This window comes from Salvia splendens, chromosome 2, assembly GCF_004379255.2.
Source record: "Salvia splendens isolate huo1 chromosome 2, SspV2, whole genome shotgun sequence".
NCBI classification, from domain to species: domain Eukaryota; kingdom Viridiplantae; phylum Streptophyta; class Magnoliopsida; order Lamiales; family Lamiaceae; genus Salvia; species Salvia splendens.
The window spans coordinates 26,780,602-26,799,574 of record NC_056033.1 but is presented as its reverse complement, the minus strand read 5'-3'; the positions used below and the strand labels follow the sequence as shown (position 1 = coordinate 26,799,574).

The 18,973-nt window shown below is 45.4% G+C and overlaps 1 protein-coding gene across 1 annotated transcript; it reads left to right on the top strand.

Moving 5' to 3' along the window:
- The first annotated feature begins 9,601 nt into the window (after positions 1-9,601).
- On the top strand, positions 9,602-10,411 carry LOC121777337. The gene has a single exon (XM_042174568.1). The coding sequence runs from the start codon at positions 9,602-9,604 to the stop codon at positions 10,409-10,411; it is 810 nt and encodes a 269-aa protein (XP_042030502.1).
- The last annotated feature ends 8,562 nt before the right edge of the window (positions 10,412-18,973 follow it).

The window sequence follows — 18,973 nt, the reverse complement described above, 5'->3', positions numbered from 1 at the left end:
CTTCCTGGGTCGACTAAGGGGACGACGACTGGAGCAGCAGAAAAGAACCCCTTGCCTCAGGAAAAAGATGTTCCCAAGAAGGAGTTGAAAACACTTCCGCCAGGCCTAAAGTATGCTTACCTTGAGGCGAATGAGACTTTTCCGGTGATTATCAACAGCAACTTGATCAAGGAACAGGAAGAGGAGCTGCTGAAAGTCATCCGAAGGAACAAGAACGCTATTGGTTGGACACTTTCTGACTTGGTGGGGATTAGCCCTGATCTGTGCATGCATCACATTCGACTAAATGAAGGAGCGAAACCCTGCAGAGACCCTCAACGCAAATTGAATCCCAATATGAGGGAAAAGGTATTGAAGGAAGTATTGAAGCTGCTATCCCTAGGAATCATTTATTCCATACCAGACAGTGAATGGGTTAGCCCAGTACACATGGTACCCAAAAAGTCGGGAATCCAGGTTGTCAAGAATGACAGAATGAGTTGGTACCGACCAGGCTAGTCACCGGTTGGAGGATGTGCATTGACTACAGAAAATTGAACGAGAGGCAACCAAGAAAGACCATTTTCCCCTTCCGTTCATCGACCAGATGCTGGAGAGATTAGCAGGCAAGCAATATTTCTGTTTCTTGGACGGATACAGTGGGTATTTCCAAATTTACGTGGACCCCGAGGACCAGGAGAAGACAACTTTCACGTGTCCGTTCGGAACGTATGCATATCGGAGAATGCCGTTTGGCCTTTGCAATGCACCAGGCACTTTTCAACGGTGTATGATGAGTATTTTCTCAGACCTGCTGGAAGATTGCATTGAAATCTTTATGGATGACTTCACTGTATACGGGGATTCATTTGATTCATGTCTGGCGAGCTTGGATGTAGTACTGAAAAGATGTCAAGAGAAGCACTTGGTCTTGAATTTCGAGAAATGCCACTTCATGGTCCCTGAAGGAATTGTCCTAGGGCATGTAGTATCGGAAAAGGGCATACAGGTGGACCAAGCAAAAGTGGACGTGATATCAAAACTGCCCCACCCGACAAATCAAAAGGAGGTAAGGGGATTCCTAGGTCACGCAGGATTCTACAGGAGATTCATAAAGGATTTGCCAAAATTGCTCAGCCACTCACTCATCTGTTGCACAACGATGTTGAGTTTGTTTTTAATGAGGAGTGCATTAAGGCTTTTCAGCTGCTGAAGGACAGATTAGTATCTGCCCCCATCATCAGAGCACCTGATTGGGGTTTGCCGTTTGAAATCATGTGCGATGCGAGTGACTATGCAGTAGGGGTGGTGCTAGGTCAAAGAGTTGACGGAAAAAGTTACGTGATTTTCTATGCGTCAAAAACGCTAAATCAAGCCCAGAAAAATTATGACACCACGGAGAAGGAAATGTTGGCAGTCGTGTACTCTTTTGAAAAATTCCGACCATATCTGCTCGGGTCAAGGGTGATAGTCTTCACAGATCACGCTGCGATAAAGTACTTACTGGCAAAGAAGGAGTCTAAGCCAAGGTTGATCCGTTGGGTGTTACTGTTACAGGAGTTTAACTGGGAAGTCAGAGACAAGAAGGGAACGGAGAACAAGGTGGCTGATCACTTGAGTCGCATTCACCAAGGTGAGACGGATGAAGCAATACCTGATGCGTTCCCGGAAGAACATCTTTATTATCTTAACGATTCTCCTAGACCTATCGATTTTGAAGAAGTAATGGCAGCGACGGTCCAGGAGGTGCTGAAAAAGGGAAATGCCAGACGAATGCAGAACCATGGTTCGCTGACCTAGCAAATTACTTGGTCACTAAAGAAGTGCCCAGCTCCGACGAAATTTCCCGGGCCCAGAAGATGAAATTAAAAGTGAAGCCAAATACTACTTTTGGACGATCCGTATTTGTGGGAAAATGGGAGCTGACCAGGTAATTAGGAGATGCATTCCGGAGTGGGAGCAAAGGGATGTGCTGAATCATTGCCATGCTCTAGCTTGTGGGGGTCACTTTGGACCTAGGAAGACTGCAAGGAAGGTTTTAGACAGTGGTTTCTACTGGCCGACATTACACAAGGATGCATTCGAATTCTGCCAGCATTGCGAAAGGTGTCAGCAGACCGGAAGGAATTTCTAGAAGGGACGAAATGCCACAAGTCCCGGTGATTGTTTGTGAGATTTTCGATGTTTGGGTATGGACTTTATGGGTCCATTTCCATCTTCATATGGGAATACATACATACTTGTGGCGGTGGACTACGTTTCGAAATGGATAGAGGCAAAAGCTACGACCTCCTGCGAAGCTGTAGAAGTAGCCAAATTTCTGCGATCTAACATTTTCAACAGGTACGGAATCCCTAGGGCTGTCATCTCAGACCAAGGAACCCATTTTAAGAACCGTACAATAGAGGCTCTCATGAAGAAATACGGAGTCCACCATAGGTTGTCTACACCTTATCATCCTCAGTCCAACGGCCAGGCAGAAATATCAAATAGGGAGATAAAGGCCATTCTCGAAAAACGGTGAACCCGTCTAGGAAGGATTGGAGTAAGAGACTGGATGATGCATTATGGGCTTATAGGACAGCTTATAAGACACCTATTGGTATGTCACCATATGGGTTGGTATTCGGAAAAATGTGCCACTTGCCCGTGGGAATCGAACACAGAGCATACTGGGCGGTCAAAGAGATCAACATGAACCCGCAGGCTTGTGAAGAAGAGAGGAAGATGCAGCTCCAGGAACTGGAAGAGTTACGGCTTGAGTCTTATGAATCTGCCATGTGGTATAAGGAAAAAACTAAGCTTTGGCATGATAAAAATCTCCGGGGCAAGGAACTCGGGGTAGGACAGAAAGTCCTTTTGTTTCAATCCAAGCTCAAGTTGATGCCTGGAAAGTTAAAGTCTAAATGGATTGGGCCTTACATCATCGTGGGACTTCGAGCAAACGGAGCAGTTGAAATCCAGGGAAGTGCACCAAATTCCATACCCTTTCTTGTCAATGGACATAGGATAAAGGTCTTTAGGGATAGCTCGGAGTTGTGTGTAGTGGACGAAGTGCCACTACGCGCACTCTTTAATATCACCTAACCAGTCTAGGAAGGAAGTGTTCTTAGAATATCTCCTGGGTCTAGCACTTAAAAGTTTGACCATACCCTGATCCAGGAAATTTTGAGAACACTTAAAAACAAATTTTGTAAATATTTAATTGCTTTCTTTTAAAAAAAAAAAAAAATTTTTTTTCAAAAATATTTTCGAAACACCAGACCCATCGGGAATGATTTTGATGCTGTCATATCCTAGGCCCGGGGAGTTTGGCGTTTCATTCTTTTTAGTTTGATGTTTTCTTTAGTGTGTTTTGGCAGTAGGGATATACTTGAGCAAGGAATTGTGGGGTAAAGGAGTTTTGGAGGGAATTGGCACCGGGTTCGGATTTCACATGGCACTTTATGGGGAGGCGTACGGTCGCTAGCGTCACCACCTGCCACCGCCTGCAAAGAAAGATGTCCTCGTCCCATGCCTACACTATAATCGGTTTTGGCATTCTTATCTTCTCTTTACTCATTCTCTCTCCAAATATTCTCTCTCTCAAATAAAAAAAACCCAAATTTCGCTCTCTCTCTTTCTAACCCTAATCTGCAAATTTCGCACAAATTTCTTTTCAAAAATTTCTGCAGAATACCATGGATAACAAACAAGAAGCTAGCAGCGCCTCTGGATCCGCCGAGAAGAGTGCGGCGGAGTTTATGAATGAACTATTTCAGAAGTTCGGAGTGGCCGATAAAGCGATGCAGGCGTTCGCGATGTTCGCAATGGGACAAACCATGCCAGCCGGTCCAACAACCACCGTGACACAACCGGATGCTGTCGAGACGCCCACTGCTGTACAAGAAACCGCACCGGAGGCTGCTACCATTATTCCAGAAGAAACCACCTCTGCATAGGACACAGTCCCAGAAACCACCACCAGGCCGGAGGACATTACAGTACCCGCCGTTCCAGAACCTTCCATTGCGGAAATTCGCGAAGTAGAGACAGATCTGGCCGCGGGACTGAATTTATTGGCCGTAAGTGAACCCAGGTTAGTTTCTGCTTCTCAGAGGGAAATCCCCGTTTTAAAGGATGTAGGTGATGATATTTCTGCTGTGGGCTTAGTGGAGAGTGTTGTTGAGGGGGTAAATGTTCTTGTGGCGGTAGTTGAGGACACCGCTATCACTGTTAGTAAGGATGTTGAGGGGGGAACCCCTGTTCTGGAGGCGTCTGTTGAGAAAGATGCCGTTGTTGATGGTGATGATGTTCAAGTGGGCGAAGCCGCCCTAATTTCTGAGAAGGATGTGGAAGGGGAAACCCTAGAAGTAGTTGAGGGCGATGAAGCCCAAATTGCTGAGGAAGATGTTGTTGCGGGAAGGACTCCCGACAAGTCTGTGGGCACTGATGCCCAACCTGAAGGAAATCTTAAGGGGTTGGAAACCCCTGTTTATATCGCGGGGACAACCCCATTATTAGCAGAGGAAGGTGGAGCACTCGATTCTGAGGATGCTCAAGAAACTGTTGATGCAGGACTCAACATGATAGTGGATCTAACTGAGGTCCCTGAGGAGGCCGATTCGCAGCTAAATCTAAGGGGAACAAGGAGACGGACACGTCGAAGTATACTTGATGACATTGACGAATCCGCACAACAAAAGGATAAGGAAACGCTGGACCTAGCGACAGCCGTGTCTGAGCAGGAAGACTCTCCCAGACCGAGTGGTAGGGAGAGTGAAGAGGAAGGGCGCCGTGCGACGGCTAAGAAGAGGAAAGGGAAACAAATTGCTTCCTCCTCGACCAAGAAGGCGAGGGGGAAATCTACTGAATCTCCACTTCCTCCACCCGCCAAGGTAACATACGCCACAGAGCCCGAGAGTCCTGCCAGGTCCAGTGATTCAGAGGAGGAGCAAGAAGAAGATGTTCTGAACTTTGAGCCGACGGAAATTTAGGTTACAAGGGAGCTGCTAGACGATATGAGAAAATTTGACGTTCCAAAACGTGTGGCCGTATACAAGGAAAAGAGTGCTGAGGGAAAGGTTGCGAAGTCCGGTAAGATGTACCACCCGGCGGAGCTCAAACATATTAGCTCTAACGATGAGTTCAGGGGGTTTATAGATGCAATCGGTTTTGATTGGTTACTAAAGCACAGCACTTTCGAAGTTCCAGTCGACGCGGCCCGTGAATTCTTTTCCACATTCCGGTTCAAATCCACTGCCGACTTGGATACGGAATCCATAACTTTCAGGCTTTTTAATGAAGAACATAGGATGAGTATCCGGGAGTGGACCTTGCGGATGGGCTTGCTAACGAGAACAGAAGATGATGAGGGCCTGTGGAACGACAGAATGGTTGGTCCGCCGAAGTTGACGCCAGGATTTCAGGCACAAGGCGCGTGGGAGTTCTTGACTCACTCAAGAGTGGGTCAATTTAAAACAAGTTTTTCGAAGGCACACCATATAGAGAATCGGGTCCTGCGATTCGCCCAAACTTTTGTCAGCTACAACTTGATGGGCACTGCCAACAACGCCCTGACGACCGCCGACCTATATTTTACGTGGTGCATGGCTACAGGAGTACGAGTTCATCTGGGTTATTGGTTAGCCCAGGCCTGCCATCAAGTCACCTCCAACCCGTCCAGGCATCTGTACACGTGCCATCTTCTCGGGGCCTATTTGCAGCGCAACGTTGTAATCAAAATCAGCAAGGCCTGCCGTGAAGTAAAAATGTGCTCAGCTCCGGAAGTCTTCAATTTCGACTTCTTTTTCAACAAGGGGTTGCTGATCGCCCGAGGGAAGGAGGTGTGTTTTTATGAGGTCGGTAAGTTAGAGGCACAAATTAAGCAGGAACCCGATGGTGTGGAGGTAAAGGATCAAGCCGCTGAGGACGAAGTCAGGCTAATGGTTCAGGGAGTGCAGAAAGAAGTTGAGGAGGTAAGGAAAGGAATCGACGGGGTACGCAAGGAAATGACCGAGATCCGAAGGGAATTCGGAAGAAGCAGGGAAGAGGCCGCAGTCCTGAGGGGACGTATCACCGATTGGGTGGCTTCGTCAACTAAGCAAACCAACAAGATGGCGGAGGGTGTTGCTTTAATGACGACAATGCTGAAATGGCTGCACAAAAAGTTCCCGGATACATCAGAAATTATTCCTGGGTCTAGCGGCAACATTACAACGCCGAGTCCAGGAAGTGTATCCGCGCAGAAGCCATCGCAAGGCCCGAGGCCTCACACCACCCCCTCTTCTGCTAGACCCGTGATCCTGAGAACAGCCATACCCCGACCCACTGATGACAGACCAGAGAAGCCGGAGATGCCGGCCAGTAAGAAAGCAAAGGTGACCCAGCCGACGGTGCCACCAAAGTTTGGCTCCCGCGGGGGCCAGACACCGAATTGAATTTCCCCTCAAACCCAAGTAACTTTTTCTTTTCTTTTCTTTCAAAGTGCTTTCGTTTTTATTTCTGTTTATACCTGCCAGCATGCTAGGTTCTGTATATACGTGTTGAACCCTTCCACACTTAGCCCAATCTTTGGTCTAAGTGTGAGAAGGGGTTGTATGTCACAACATGTTTCGTGTTGTATGTTGTCCCTTCTCCCACTCAGCCCAATGCTTGGTCTGAGTGTGAGAAGTTTGTGTTTTGTTGTGTTCGTTTCATGTCGCCACTAACTGTCCTGTTTTCCACTTCATTGGGATTGCTTGGGGTCAAGCATGGATGAAGTGGGAGGGGGGGAAACAGTTAGTGTAGTTAGTGTCTTGTACATATTCTGTTAGGCCTAGGAGTTTGCAGTTTTTTTTTTTAGGTTCTGTGTTTGCATAACTGGTATAATAAATAGCAAAAGCCCCTTAGGGAGAGTAATTGAAGAGAAAATACATGCTAATTTGTGAATCCTTTTCTCTTAATAAATCAAAGTCAGTTGGATGAAGTAAGAACGATAGAGGATGCCTTAGATAACCTAGTTGTGCAGCCCTACTATAAAAGTGAGTTATAAGCCAAAACACTTTGAGCTAACATTTATAAAAAGGGGGCCGCCACTGGATGTTTAGGGAGAAGAGTCTGAAGGAGGAAAAATTGGGAATAGGGTTCTGGAGGTATAAGCTGGACGAAGTCCAGGAAAAGGAGGTATAAGCTGGACGAAGTCCAGAGAAAAAAAAAAAAAAAAAAAAAATTTAAGGGGCAGGAAGCAGTAGTAACCTGACCCAGGAAATAAAAGTACAAGGAGGATTGTAGGAAGGAGAAACTCTCATAACCCGACGCATCAGTGGTGTAACTTTAACTTAAGAGCGATTCGATCCTAACATCCCCGGTGAGGAATGAGTGATCGAGTGATTCTAACAATTGGGAAGTCAAAAGGCTATCTTGACGAACTGACAACTTGACTAGACAGAAGAAGGGAGGGGGAGGAATCTGAGGCTGTAAAGGCTTGGATTGACCTTAAACTTGTGGGGATGGCTGCTAGGAAAATACCAGTTTATGCGCTTATGTGTTTTCTTTTCTTTTGTGATTTTATGTGTTTCGTGTTGTAGTTGTCTAGGTCTAGGAGCCTGTTTTGTTTGTGGAATAGTACTTGGGGGGACCGTGCATTGAAATTCGCCTTATTTCTTTTTCTTGTCTTTCATACTTGAGGACAAGCATGGTTTAAGTGTGAGCAGTTTGATAAGGCTAATTTCATGCATGGGTCTAGGGATTTAATTCGTGATTTTACTGGGGCTAACGCACGTTTTAAGCCAGGTGTGTAAAGGAATTCGCCAGGTCCAAGAAAGAAGACCAAAAAATCACAAGGTCGAGGAACTGGCGATTTAGTGAACGATTATGAAGAGAATTGCTCGACGGAGGAAGCTCTAGAGTTGAAGGGTAGAATAGGGATTTCTACGAAGACTCAAGGGCTATGTCCGCATCTATAAAAGGCAGAAGCATGCAAGCTGGAGGGATCTTCTCGGTGGAGACCTCACCACAGCTTGTTGCCTAGTTCACTTTCCCACACACACACTTGATACTAGTTTGAGGAGATCTCAGTTCACACGTTGGGGTTTCATCTTAGCTTCCGATATGGTGTAACACCGCTCTTGTTAGGAGCGAAGAAACAATTTATTTTCCGCTTTCCGTATTTTACTTACTCTGCCGAGCTTCGTTGTTCGAAGCTCGGTTCTCTGTTTTCACCAAATAGTTTCTGGTTTAAATGCAAGTTTGATTTTCCGTTATGGTGATTGTGTTGATTTCTAGTTTGATTGCTTCGTTTATTGAGATTTTGGTGTTTTAAATTGTCTGAGTTGGATGCGTTTCGCAGCTGTTTTCTGAGATATTATAGGTTAATGGTCAGATCTGGGAAGTTGGAGTTGGATTGTGGAAGAACTTTGGTTGGATTTGCTGGATTTGTTGGTTGTTGGGTTCGGATGTCTTGGATCCGGAGTGGATCAAGTATTCTGACGTGAATCTGAGTAGTTTCGATCTGATTTTCATGCTTAGTTTACGAGTTTTTCTTTCATTCCGTCTAGTGTACGCAGATCTGATGTGTTTCCGTTTTGTGGCAAGTTTCCGACGACCAAATTTCTATATTCTGTTCGAATCTCGCTTTGTGCTCTGTTTTGTTCATCTGCAAGTTTAATTCGGTTGAGAGGATACATTTCGCTGCGAGCTAGCGTCAGAGTTTGTTATCTGCAGTTTTTTTTCCGTACTTGCCACTTTTGGAATTATGGTCCCCACTTTCAGTTATCTTCTGTTTAGCTAGATTAGGTAGTTGTTTACACTGTCTAGGAAGTGGTTATGTTTCTTGCTGTTGAAGTCTGAATTTACAAGTTTAATATGTCCTAGGTCTAGCATTTACATTTCCTGCCTAGGTCTAGAGTTAGTTTAAAATTCTCAACCCTTTTGCGTGGCAGCAGCCATTTGTTTGTCCAAAGCCTCTGAGCACTACTTTGCGAGTCCATCTCTGTGGGATCGACCCCACTTCCCTATACTAATTCATAGTATTCGGGTTGAGGGATTTATATTATTTTTTGAAAGGGGAGTTGAGAGTGCCCAACGACTGAAGCACTGTATGTTCTCTTGAGTTCCTGGACCCTGTACTCCAGTGGACTTAAGAAGCATGGTGTCTTGACCGAGCGCTTGCATTGATCAATTTCTGTGCATACGTACGAAAGAGCCTCTCTGTTACTTTCATACGCTTTCAAAGAGCTACAGGAAGAAAAGGGAGGCTGAAATCTATCATCTGAAGCAAGGACGAATGTCGGTGACAGACTATGACCGAATGTTCGGTGAGATGGCACGGTACGCCCCAGATCAGGTAGATACCGACGCAAAGATGGCTGAAAAGTTCTGTACTTGTCTGAGACACGAGATACGCATGACGCTGGCTAGCCACGGAGGACTGTCCTACACCGAGACTCTGGGACGAGCACTGGACATCGAGGCAGCTATGCCAGGGGAAAAGACTGCCCCAGCTATGAACCCTACTCCACCCCCGGCCAAGTCCCAAACACTCAGGGACAAGAGAAAGTGGGACGGACCACAAGCTCAACCTGATCCCAAAAGAGGAGGATTAGGACCGAACATGCCATAGAATAGCAGATACCAAGCTACCCCCGGATCATTCAAGGGGAACATGTCCGGACCCATTCCGTGTCCCAGATGCAATCGGCTGCATAGGGGCATCTGCAAGGCAGGAACTGATACCTGCTTCAACTGCGGAAGAGCTGGACACTTTGCTAAGAACTACCCAAGCAAGAACCCAGGGATGGGAGCAAAACCTCACCCGTCAGCTCAGCACCCACAATTGCGCGCAATGAATTTCCAATATAGATCAAATTCACAGCAGACACCAAGGAATCAGCAGCAGAGGCCGAAACTCCCAACACAAGCTCAAGCTTATGCGATGAGGCAGGAGCAGCCAGAGGTGAACCAGGGGAATTTGGTAGGCATGAGTAAGCTTTTCAACACACCCGTTATGCTTCTGTTTGATACTGGCGCTTCACATTCTTTTATATCTACTCATTGTGTAACTACTCTGAAACTCGATACAAAAGAATCTGAACATAGGATGGAAGTAGTTTCCCCAGTAGGAGGACAGATAGAAATATCTCGTACTTGCTCGAACTTAGAAATCACTCTGGGCGAACTTAAGGTTATAGCAAACAATCTCAGTGTTATGATCATGTGGGATGTAGACATAATCTTAGGAATGGACTGGCTGGCTGAAAACCATGCCACCATCTTATGCAAGGAAAGACAAATTTCCTTTAAAACCCCTGAAGGTGAAGCTACTCGCTTTCACGGAATCTCCATGGGAACCCGAAAGTCTGTAATCTCAATGCTGCAAGCCAACAAGTTGATAAAGAAGGGATGCCCGGCATACCTTGTTTACCGGATGTATTCCCTGACACTCTACCTGGTCTACCGCCAGACCGACAAGTAGAGTTCACGATAGATCTAGAACCAGGATCTGCACCGGTATCAAAGGCACCATATCGAATGGCTCCAAAGGAACTAGATGAACTGAAGGTACAATTGCAAGAACTCCTGGACCTGGGATTCATCAGACCCAGTGTCTCGCCGTGGGGAGCACACCTGTACTGTTCGTCAAGAAGAAAGACGGAACCATGAGAATGTGTGTGGACTACCGAGAGCTTAACAAGTTGACTCTCAAGAACAAGTACCCGTTACCCAGGATCGACGATCTGTTTGACCAGCTCAAGGGAGCCAGTATGTTCTCCAAAATGGACCTGAAGTCAGGTTATCACCAACTGAAGATTAAACCAGGGGATGTGCCCAAGACGGCCTTCCAGACTAGATACAATCACTATGAATTTACGGTGGTACCGTTTGGACTAACGAATGCACCGGCGGTGTTCATGGATCTGATAAACCACGTTTTCCATCCATATCTCGACAAGTTTGTCCTAGTCTTCATCGATGACGTGCTGATATACTCTAAAAACAAAAAGGAACACGAGGAACACCTGCGGCTTGCCCTAGAGACGCTACGGGCAGAGAAGTTGTACGCCAAATTCAGCAAGTGCGAATTCTGGCTCAAGGAGGTGAATTTTCTCGGACATATTATGACTGCAGAAGGAATCCGAGTGGATCCTGCCAAGATAGAGGCAGTAAGGAATTGGAAGATGCTGACAACGCCCAACGAGATCCGAAGTTTCCTCAGAATAGCTGGCTACTACAGAAGGTTTATTGAGGGATTTTCAAAGATCGCAAGGCCGATGACTCAGCAACTCAAGAAGGGAACTGTCACGACCGCACTTCCTAAGGATAGGAAGCACGGGAAAAATCGTGAATAGTGGAGGAACTAAGAAGCGGGGAAGAAGGGGGAATAATCAATTCAAGGCAATACAACTTAACAATCAAAGAGGTAATTCAATTTAAATCGATCAACGTTTCAAAACCCAAGTCTCATAATGACAGATAACAGAGTTCAACCATAAAGGAAGTAACAGAGTTCAACAGTTCAAAGAAAATAACAGAAATTCTGAAAACATTGAGTAGCGGAAGCAATTTTGAGAGTTTAGCTACTACTATGTATGAAGACATAATAGTAACCGGAACAATGATTTAATACGTTCTTGGATCATCACTCAACATCCTCCGCCTCCCGACCCCACTCAACCTGCACATAGGGAAAACATATGCAGGGGCTGAGTACTTGGTGCACCCAATGAACTCATGCCCAAAAACATTCACCGTTAAGATGTGTCAAGCCATCATCGTGTGAATCCCGGGTTTTACTTTAAAAAGGCCGAGAGACACTAAAGTTCATTTCCTTAAAAAGTGTCCGCGCGGACCAACATCATCCTCCATCATATACCATATCTGAACCATCATGTGAAACGAGACTGTGGCCACAATCTCGATCACTGGACCGGCCGACCTAGGGGACGACTCACGATCCCCATCAGTGCACTAGTCTAAGTAGGGCGTAGACCCTAGTTAGACCCGAATTCATCAACTATCAAAGTCTAGTAAAGTTTTATTCTAGTAGACAAACAGATAGGCAGTTTCAAAACATAAACACGGCATGACATACTTATAAAAACATCCTTATAACACCGTAAACATATTGATTTAAAATAAACGTTAAAGAATAAAGCCCACCTCAAAAGCTTATGATTTCCGTAAGAATTCCTCGTTCCGACTGTTAGAGTGCGTGCGGACCACCTTCTCGGAAAATACATAAAATTCATATCAATTCTCGGTAACGACAATATTTGGAATGCATGCACTCTAATTCAAATCTTTTAATTCTCTTTCTCGATTTCCGTGCATTTTCAGTTATTCGGTGGCCGCCCAAGGCGTCGCGTGCTATGCCGGTCGGCCGCTTACGCTCGTTCTTTCCTTCGTTGGCTCCTCGTATTTTCCATAACGTCAAAAATAATTTCTAAAAATTATTCAAGCGTATACTTTAAATTTTCATAATTATTTACCATTGAAAAAAAAAGGTATCATTTCATACTTAGGTAAATTGTTCACTATTTAAAAAGTCTTCCGGAAATTAATTAAATATTTTTTTCCGATTAAATTTTAATTTCCGGCCCATAAGATTAAGCTTAGCCCACCTTATTCCTCCAAAAATTTAATTAGGAAGCCCATCAAATTAAAAGAAGTACATGGTCCAAACTTAATAAAATGTTGGCCCAAAATCATCTCCCTCTCCAATACACTCTCTCTCTCTTCCCTCTTTCTCTCTCCCCGTCGTCCTCTCTCTCTCTCGGCAATCACACAGCAGCCGACCGCCACCACTGCCGTCGTCGTCGTTCTCCCTCCGGCTTGCCACCGTCGCGGCTGGAGCCGCCTGCCGCCGCAGCTGGAGCCGCCGAGGAAGCTGCTGTCTTCGCTGCTCGCCGGCGGGAGCTGCTGCCGCGGAGGAGAGTCCACGTCGCCGCTGCCGTGCGGCTGGGGCTGCTGCCTCGCCACGCCGGGGTTGCTGCCTCACCGTCGCGTCACCGACCGCCGTCATCCGCACCGAGAACGTCGAGCGCGGCTGTCCACCGCTGCCCGTCGCCGGCGGCGGCTTCTCCCCCTCCGAACCACTCTGAACCCGCCCGGAAACACTCCGCAAAGGCTCACAACACGTGTTATGAACATAAAGCTAAGTTCTTTCTAAGTTTCGGTTACGCACGGCGATCGTTCGGTTGATTCTTAGTTGGTTTCTTACTTGAAATGGTTATGGAGGATAATCAAAGCTATATGCATGTAAAGCTTAAAACAACACATGCTTTATGATAGGAATGGATTATACCTCCAAGAAGATTGAAAAAGATGGAAGAAAACACAAGATGGATGGCTCAAAGCTTCCTCCTTCTCCTCGACACTTCCTCTCGCCGCCTCTCTCTCTCTTTTTTTTTTGTTGTGTAATATGAAGGTGGGGGTGGCTTTTGGGGTGTTGATATTGATGGGGAAGTGGGGAGGTGAAAACCGTGAACATCATGGGGGGGAAAGAAAGAACCGTCGGACGTGGTGGGGGGAAGAAGAATTAATTTGGGCTTAGCTAAAATAAATCCATACTTGGGCTCCCATGATTTAATTTCCAATTGGGCTAAAATCAACAATTAAATTACAAGCCCAAGCTAGAATGGATTTAAAGAGTTATTAAAATTCAAGTTATTTCATATTTAATTGGACTTCAAATTTATTTTTGGAAAGTCCAAAATAAATTCATACATTTATATATTTTTCGTATTTTCCTTCATCAATTAAAATTCACGGTCCCTTATTTTGTTATCTCGTTCTTCATAACCAAAAAATTAAAGTACGAGAAATCGTACATAATTTATATTTGGTGTTGTTCCAAATATAATATTCATTCAACCGTTCCTTGCTTTACGCGCGTCGTTATCCATAAAACATATATTTCTTTCCATTTAATTCATTCGTGTTGCTAAAGAATAGCAATTTCATCATCGACCTTTCAACGAGACCTTAAACGTATCTCCCAACGTTCATTTTTAAAATGAAAACACATTCCTTTTCCCATCAAACCCATAAACCATAATTTTTCCCATATCACATTTATCGAGAAGCATAGCATTTCGAAATAATTTTATCAATTATTCCGTTACATAAAAGTAAATTTCAAACTTAAGGTACGGGTGTTACAGGAACTAAAGTCTCATGGTCTCCCGAGTGCGAGGCAAGCTTCCAGCTACTAAAGGAGAAATTGACCAGTGCACCCGTACTAGCAGTCCCAGAGCCAGGGACAGACTACGTTGTTTATACGAATGCTTCCAAGTGCGGACTTGGATGTGTGTTGATGCAGAATGGGAAGGTGATTGCTTATGCATCACGACAACTCAGACCAGACGAGCTCAACTACCCAACACACGACCTAGAGCTAGCGGCAGTGGTTCACGCGTTGAAAATTTGGAGACACCACCTATATGGAGTTAGGTGCGAAATTTTCACGGACCACAAGAGCCTCAAATATTTCTTCGAGTAGAAGGACTTGAACATTAGACAGAGGAGATGGCTCAAATTAGTAAAGGATTACGACTGTGGCATAAACTACCACCCGGGAAAGGCCAACGTGGTGGCAGACGCTTTGAGCCGTAAAAGTCAGCACCACCTAGCAGTCCTGTTCACCCAGGAAGAAGAACTGCTTAGAGAATTCGACAGAATGAGTTTAGAGATGGTGCGAGCACCTGAGACGGTGGATAGTATAATTTCGACTCTAGTAGTTGTTCCCGATTTAAGGGCTAGGATCGTGGAAGCCCAAAGACGGGACGAGACTCTAGAGAAATGGCGTTTGAAATTGAGAACAGATAAACAAGAGAATTTCCAGGAAGGGGCAGACAATGCGCTCCTGTTTGAAGGGAGGCTGTGTGTGCCCAACCAAGAGGAGCTCAGAAACGAGATAATGAGCGACGCGCACGAAACCGCATACATCGCCCACCCAGGGAGTACAAAGATGTATCAGGACTTAAAGAAGAGGTTCTGGTGGGACGGCATGAAGATGGACATAGCATCCTACGTCGAGAAGTGTCTTGCCTGTCAACAAGTGAAGGCACTACACCAACGACCCTATGGAAAATTGCAGCCGTTGGAGATTCCCGAGTGGAAATGGGAACACATAGCCATGGATTTTGTCACAGGACTGCCAAAATCTCAAAGAGGAAACACTGCAATCTTGGTAATAGTTGATCGTCTTACTAAGAGCGCCCACTTTATACCGATCCCTATCACGTACGGATCAGAGAAGCTAGCCCAGTTGTACGTAAAGGAAATCATTCGCCTGCATGGCATACCAGCGACGATCACGTCGGATAGAGATGCCAAATTCACATCTAGATTTTGGAAGAGCGTACAGAAACAGCTAGGGACGCAATTGAATTTTAGCACGACATTTCACCCACAAACCGATGGACAATCAGAAAGAACAATTCAGACTCTTGAAGATATGCTGAGGGTAGTAGTGCTCGATAGAGGGAGGAATTGGGAACATGTACTGCCACTGATAGAATTTGCTTATAACAATAGCTACCAGGCAACAATCGATATGGCTCCGTACGAGGCGCTGTACGGGAGAAAGTGTAGATCACCCCTCTACTGGGACGAGGTCGGTGAGAGGAAAATTTTGGGCCCGGAAGTAATTGAAGAAACGATAGAAATCATTAGGAAAATCCGAGGGAGAATCAAGAAGGCTCAGGACAGACAGAAGTCCTATGCGGATGTCCAGCGGACTGATTTGCGGTTTGATGTGGGAGATAAGGTTTTCTTGAAAGTGTCACCCTCGAAGGGGATAGCAAGATTTGGAGTCAAGGGAAAATTCCGACCCCGATACATAGGACCGTACGAGATCCTAGAAGTAGTCGAACCAGTGGCTTATCGATTGGCGCTACCGCTGAGCTTTGGAAACATTCACAACGTATTCCATGTATCACAGCTTAGGAAATATGTGTTTGATCCGAAGCACATGATTCATCAGGAAGAGATGATATTAAAACCGGATCTGAGCTATGAAGAAAAGCCGAAAGCAATCCTGGAACGGAAAGTGCAGCGGTTAAGGAATAAGTCCATTTCTTCAGTGAAAATACTTTGGGAACACCACGGGCAGGAAGAGGCCACGTGGGAGTTGGAACATAAGATGAGTGAGCGATATCCCGAGTTGTTCGAGTGAAGCCGTACAAATTTCGGGACAAAATTTCATTTAAGGAGGGTGGAATGTGACGCCTCGGATTTTATTCCTTTTAGTTGGATTTAGTCGGATTTAATAGCCCGATTAATTCTCGTTTGGAGGACGTAGAATTTTCATTGTAATACCCGGCGTTGGAACAAATCAAGCTTAATGAAAGAATTTGAGTACAAAAGAAAAGTTTCAAGAATAAAAGTAATTGGGATACTTTTAATAAGGAAAAGTGAGTGCATACAAATAACTCTACATCCAAATGATTAATTAAGGAAAAGTTTCCCTGAGTTTCCTTTCAATTCACCCATCAAACTCGCCAGCTGGGCTAACTGCCTATTCATCATATCCATGTTCACCTTATGCTCCTTCTGGGCATTCTGCATCCCTTGTACTACCTCATTATTGGACTGCAATTCACCCTTGATACCTTGCTGCGAAGCAAGCAGCTCTCCCATCATATCCTCCATAGATCTCATTGACCTGTTAGGATATTGGGATTGATTCGGACCTTGGTGCTGGTTATACTGGGGGTTTTGGTTGGGCTGGTAATTCTAGAAATTTTGCTGGTTCTGGTTAGGTGGGTATTGGTTATACTGGGCAGGAGGGTTGTACTTGTCTTGGTGATAAGGAAACTGGTTCTGGTTCCGCTGGTGTTGGAGACCTTGATTATGCTGATTCTGGTAATTTTGGAAGTTTCTCTAGTGGGGTGGTACATAAAAAGGGTTTGAGTTTTGGTTCTGTGGGTTTTGGTCATGGGGTTGTTGGTTCCTTCCTGACCAGTTGGACTGGTGGTCGGGATTTGCTGGGCCACGGTTGGGATTCTGGTTCGGGTGGGGGTTGTATTGGTTCTGACCTTGACCTTGGTTCTGATTTTGGTTTCCATCTCCCCATCGAAAATTTGGATGGTCTCTCCATGGTGCATCCTGTTGTCTCCCCGGGATCCAATTCCCACTAGAATTATAGTACCCTGCAACATTGACTTGCTCCATATTGACTAAGTCATTCGACTGATCGTAGGTTGGCGCTTGACTCCCCTGCTCCACAGCCTTATAGATCCCAGTTGGGGAAGGTGGTGGAGTGTTCTTCTCGATTGCGCTCAAGAGCGTCTTTTTAAGCTCTTCCATGTCCATCTTATGCTCTAGTTTGTGCTCTATCTTCTGCTCCTGATCAGTAGACGAAGCACTCGCAATCCGTTCTCTGCTGTACCCATCGCTCGAATTGTCGTACTCCTTCTTCGCGCTCAGAAGCTTCCCTAGGACCTTTTTCGCTTCACTAACCCTCAGTTGCGTGAAGCTTCCTCCTGATGACGAGTTTGGCAGATCTTTTGTTGCCATATTCATCCCCTCATAAAAGGTATGATGTATCTCTATATCTGCCATACGATGGTTCGGACATGCGTCCAAAAGGCTCATATACTTCGCCCAATAATCACTCAAGGGTTCATCGTAACCTTGCTTCACACTGGTTATCTCTCTCTTCAGCGCAATCGTCTTTGATGACGGAAAAAATTCACCTAAGAAGGCTGACTTGAAATCGGCCCAACTCTCAATGGAGTCGGGTGGCAGGCGCGTGAACCATGTGTTGGCCTCCCCCTTTAGGACAAACGGTAAGGCCTTCAATCTGTAGTCATCATCGGTTGCCCCCGCTGGCCTTCTCTGAGCCTTACAAATCTTACAGAACTCATGAAGGAATTCGTAGGGGCCTTCATAGCTCTCCCCATAGTACGTGGGTAGAATTGCGATAACATGGGGCTATACATCACAGGCTGTCTGTCCTGGGGTGACAACTATAGCTTGCGGTGGTTCTCTTTCGGTATGCGCGTTCAGCTATCTCCGGATCTCCGGATTTCCTTCCAATTGTAGCACCGGTTCTGGTATTCCTCCTTCTATGGTGTTGCTCTTCATCACTACTCGTGCCTAGGTCAGACAGGCCAGAACGAGTGGTCACAATTATAGTCCCTCGTTGGAGTATCTTCGGTCTCCAATGGTCAGGAGCCGAGCTGCTTCTCATAAACTGAAATAAAAAAGAAAAAACGAATTATACACAATATATATGACAAAGTGTCACACACAATAATAGTTAATAACGCCATTCATCCCCGGCAACGGCGCCATTTGAAAGAGCAGGTTTTCGGTCTTGTGTTATATGCAGGTTTGCATCCAACTGATCAGGATAATATCCCAACCTAGCTGAGTCGTTGGCACGACAACCTAAACCTGGTATTAATTATATTTCCTCAACCCACTTCTACTGATTAGTATAGTGGAGGTAAGGGTCGAATCCCATAGAGATGATGCGTTTGGATAATTGTGGTGATATTCTGGAAGGGTTTGGTTAGCTACCACGCTTGGGTTGAGATTCTACCTAGACAGGAATTAAAAGGGTGTACTCTACTGACTGGGTGGTGTGAAAGTGATCGACATGTGGCTGTGTACCGTGAGAGTGTGGGACAAAGTGTTTCAGGGTCATGTGAAAAGGTGGTAGTTGGGTGGCTACACTGTCAGATCTGTAGGGTACCAGCTGACAAAGTAAAGGACAAAAGCAAAAGTAAAGGTGGTCCCAAATTTGGATGTGGACATTGTCTTCTCCAACAAGTATGAACACAAATCAAACAACTCAGGTTCCATGAACGAGAATTTCAGGTTAACAAACTCCACAAATCAGATTCATAATTAAAACTCGAAATCAAAAGATTAATCTAGCGAAACTGAAATTACGCTCACTGGGTGACATGCAAGGTGGCGGAAATCACGTAAACTAAGCTTTCGCACTTAACCACTTCAATTCTAAATCTAACAGCAAACTGAACCTATAATCTCAGATCGATCAACTCCGCCATGAAAACACGCT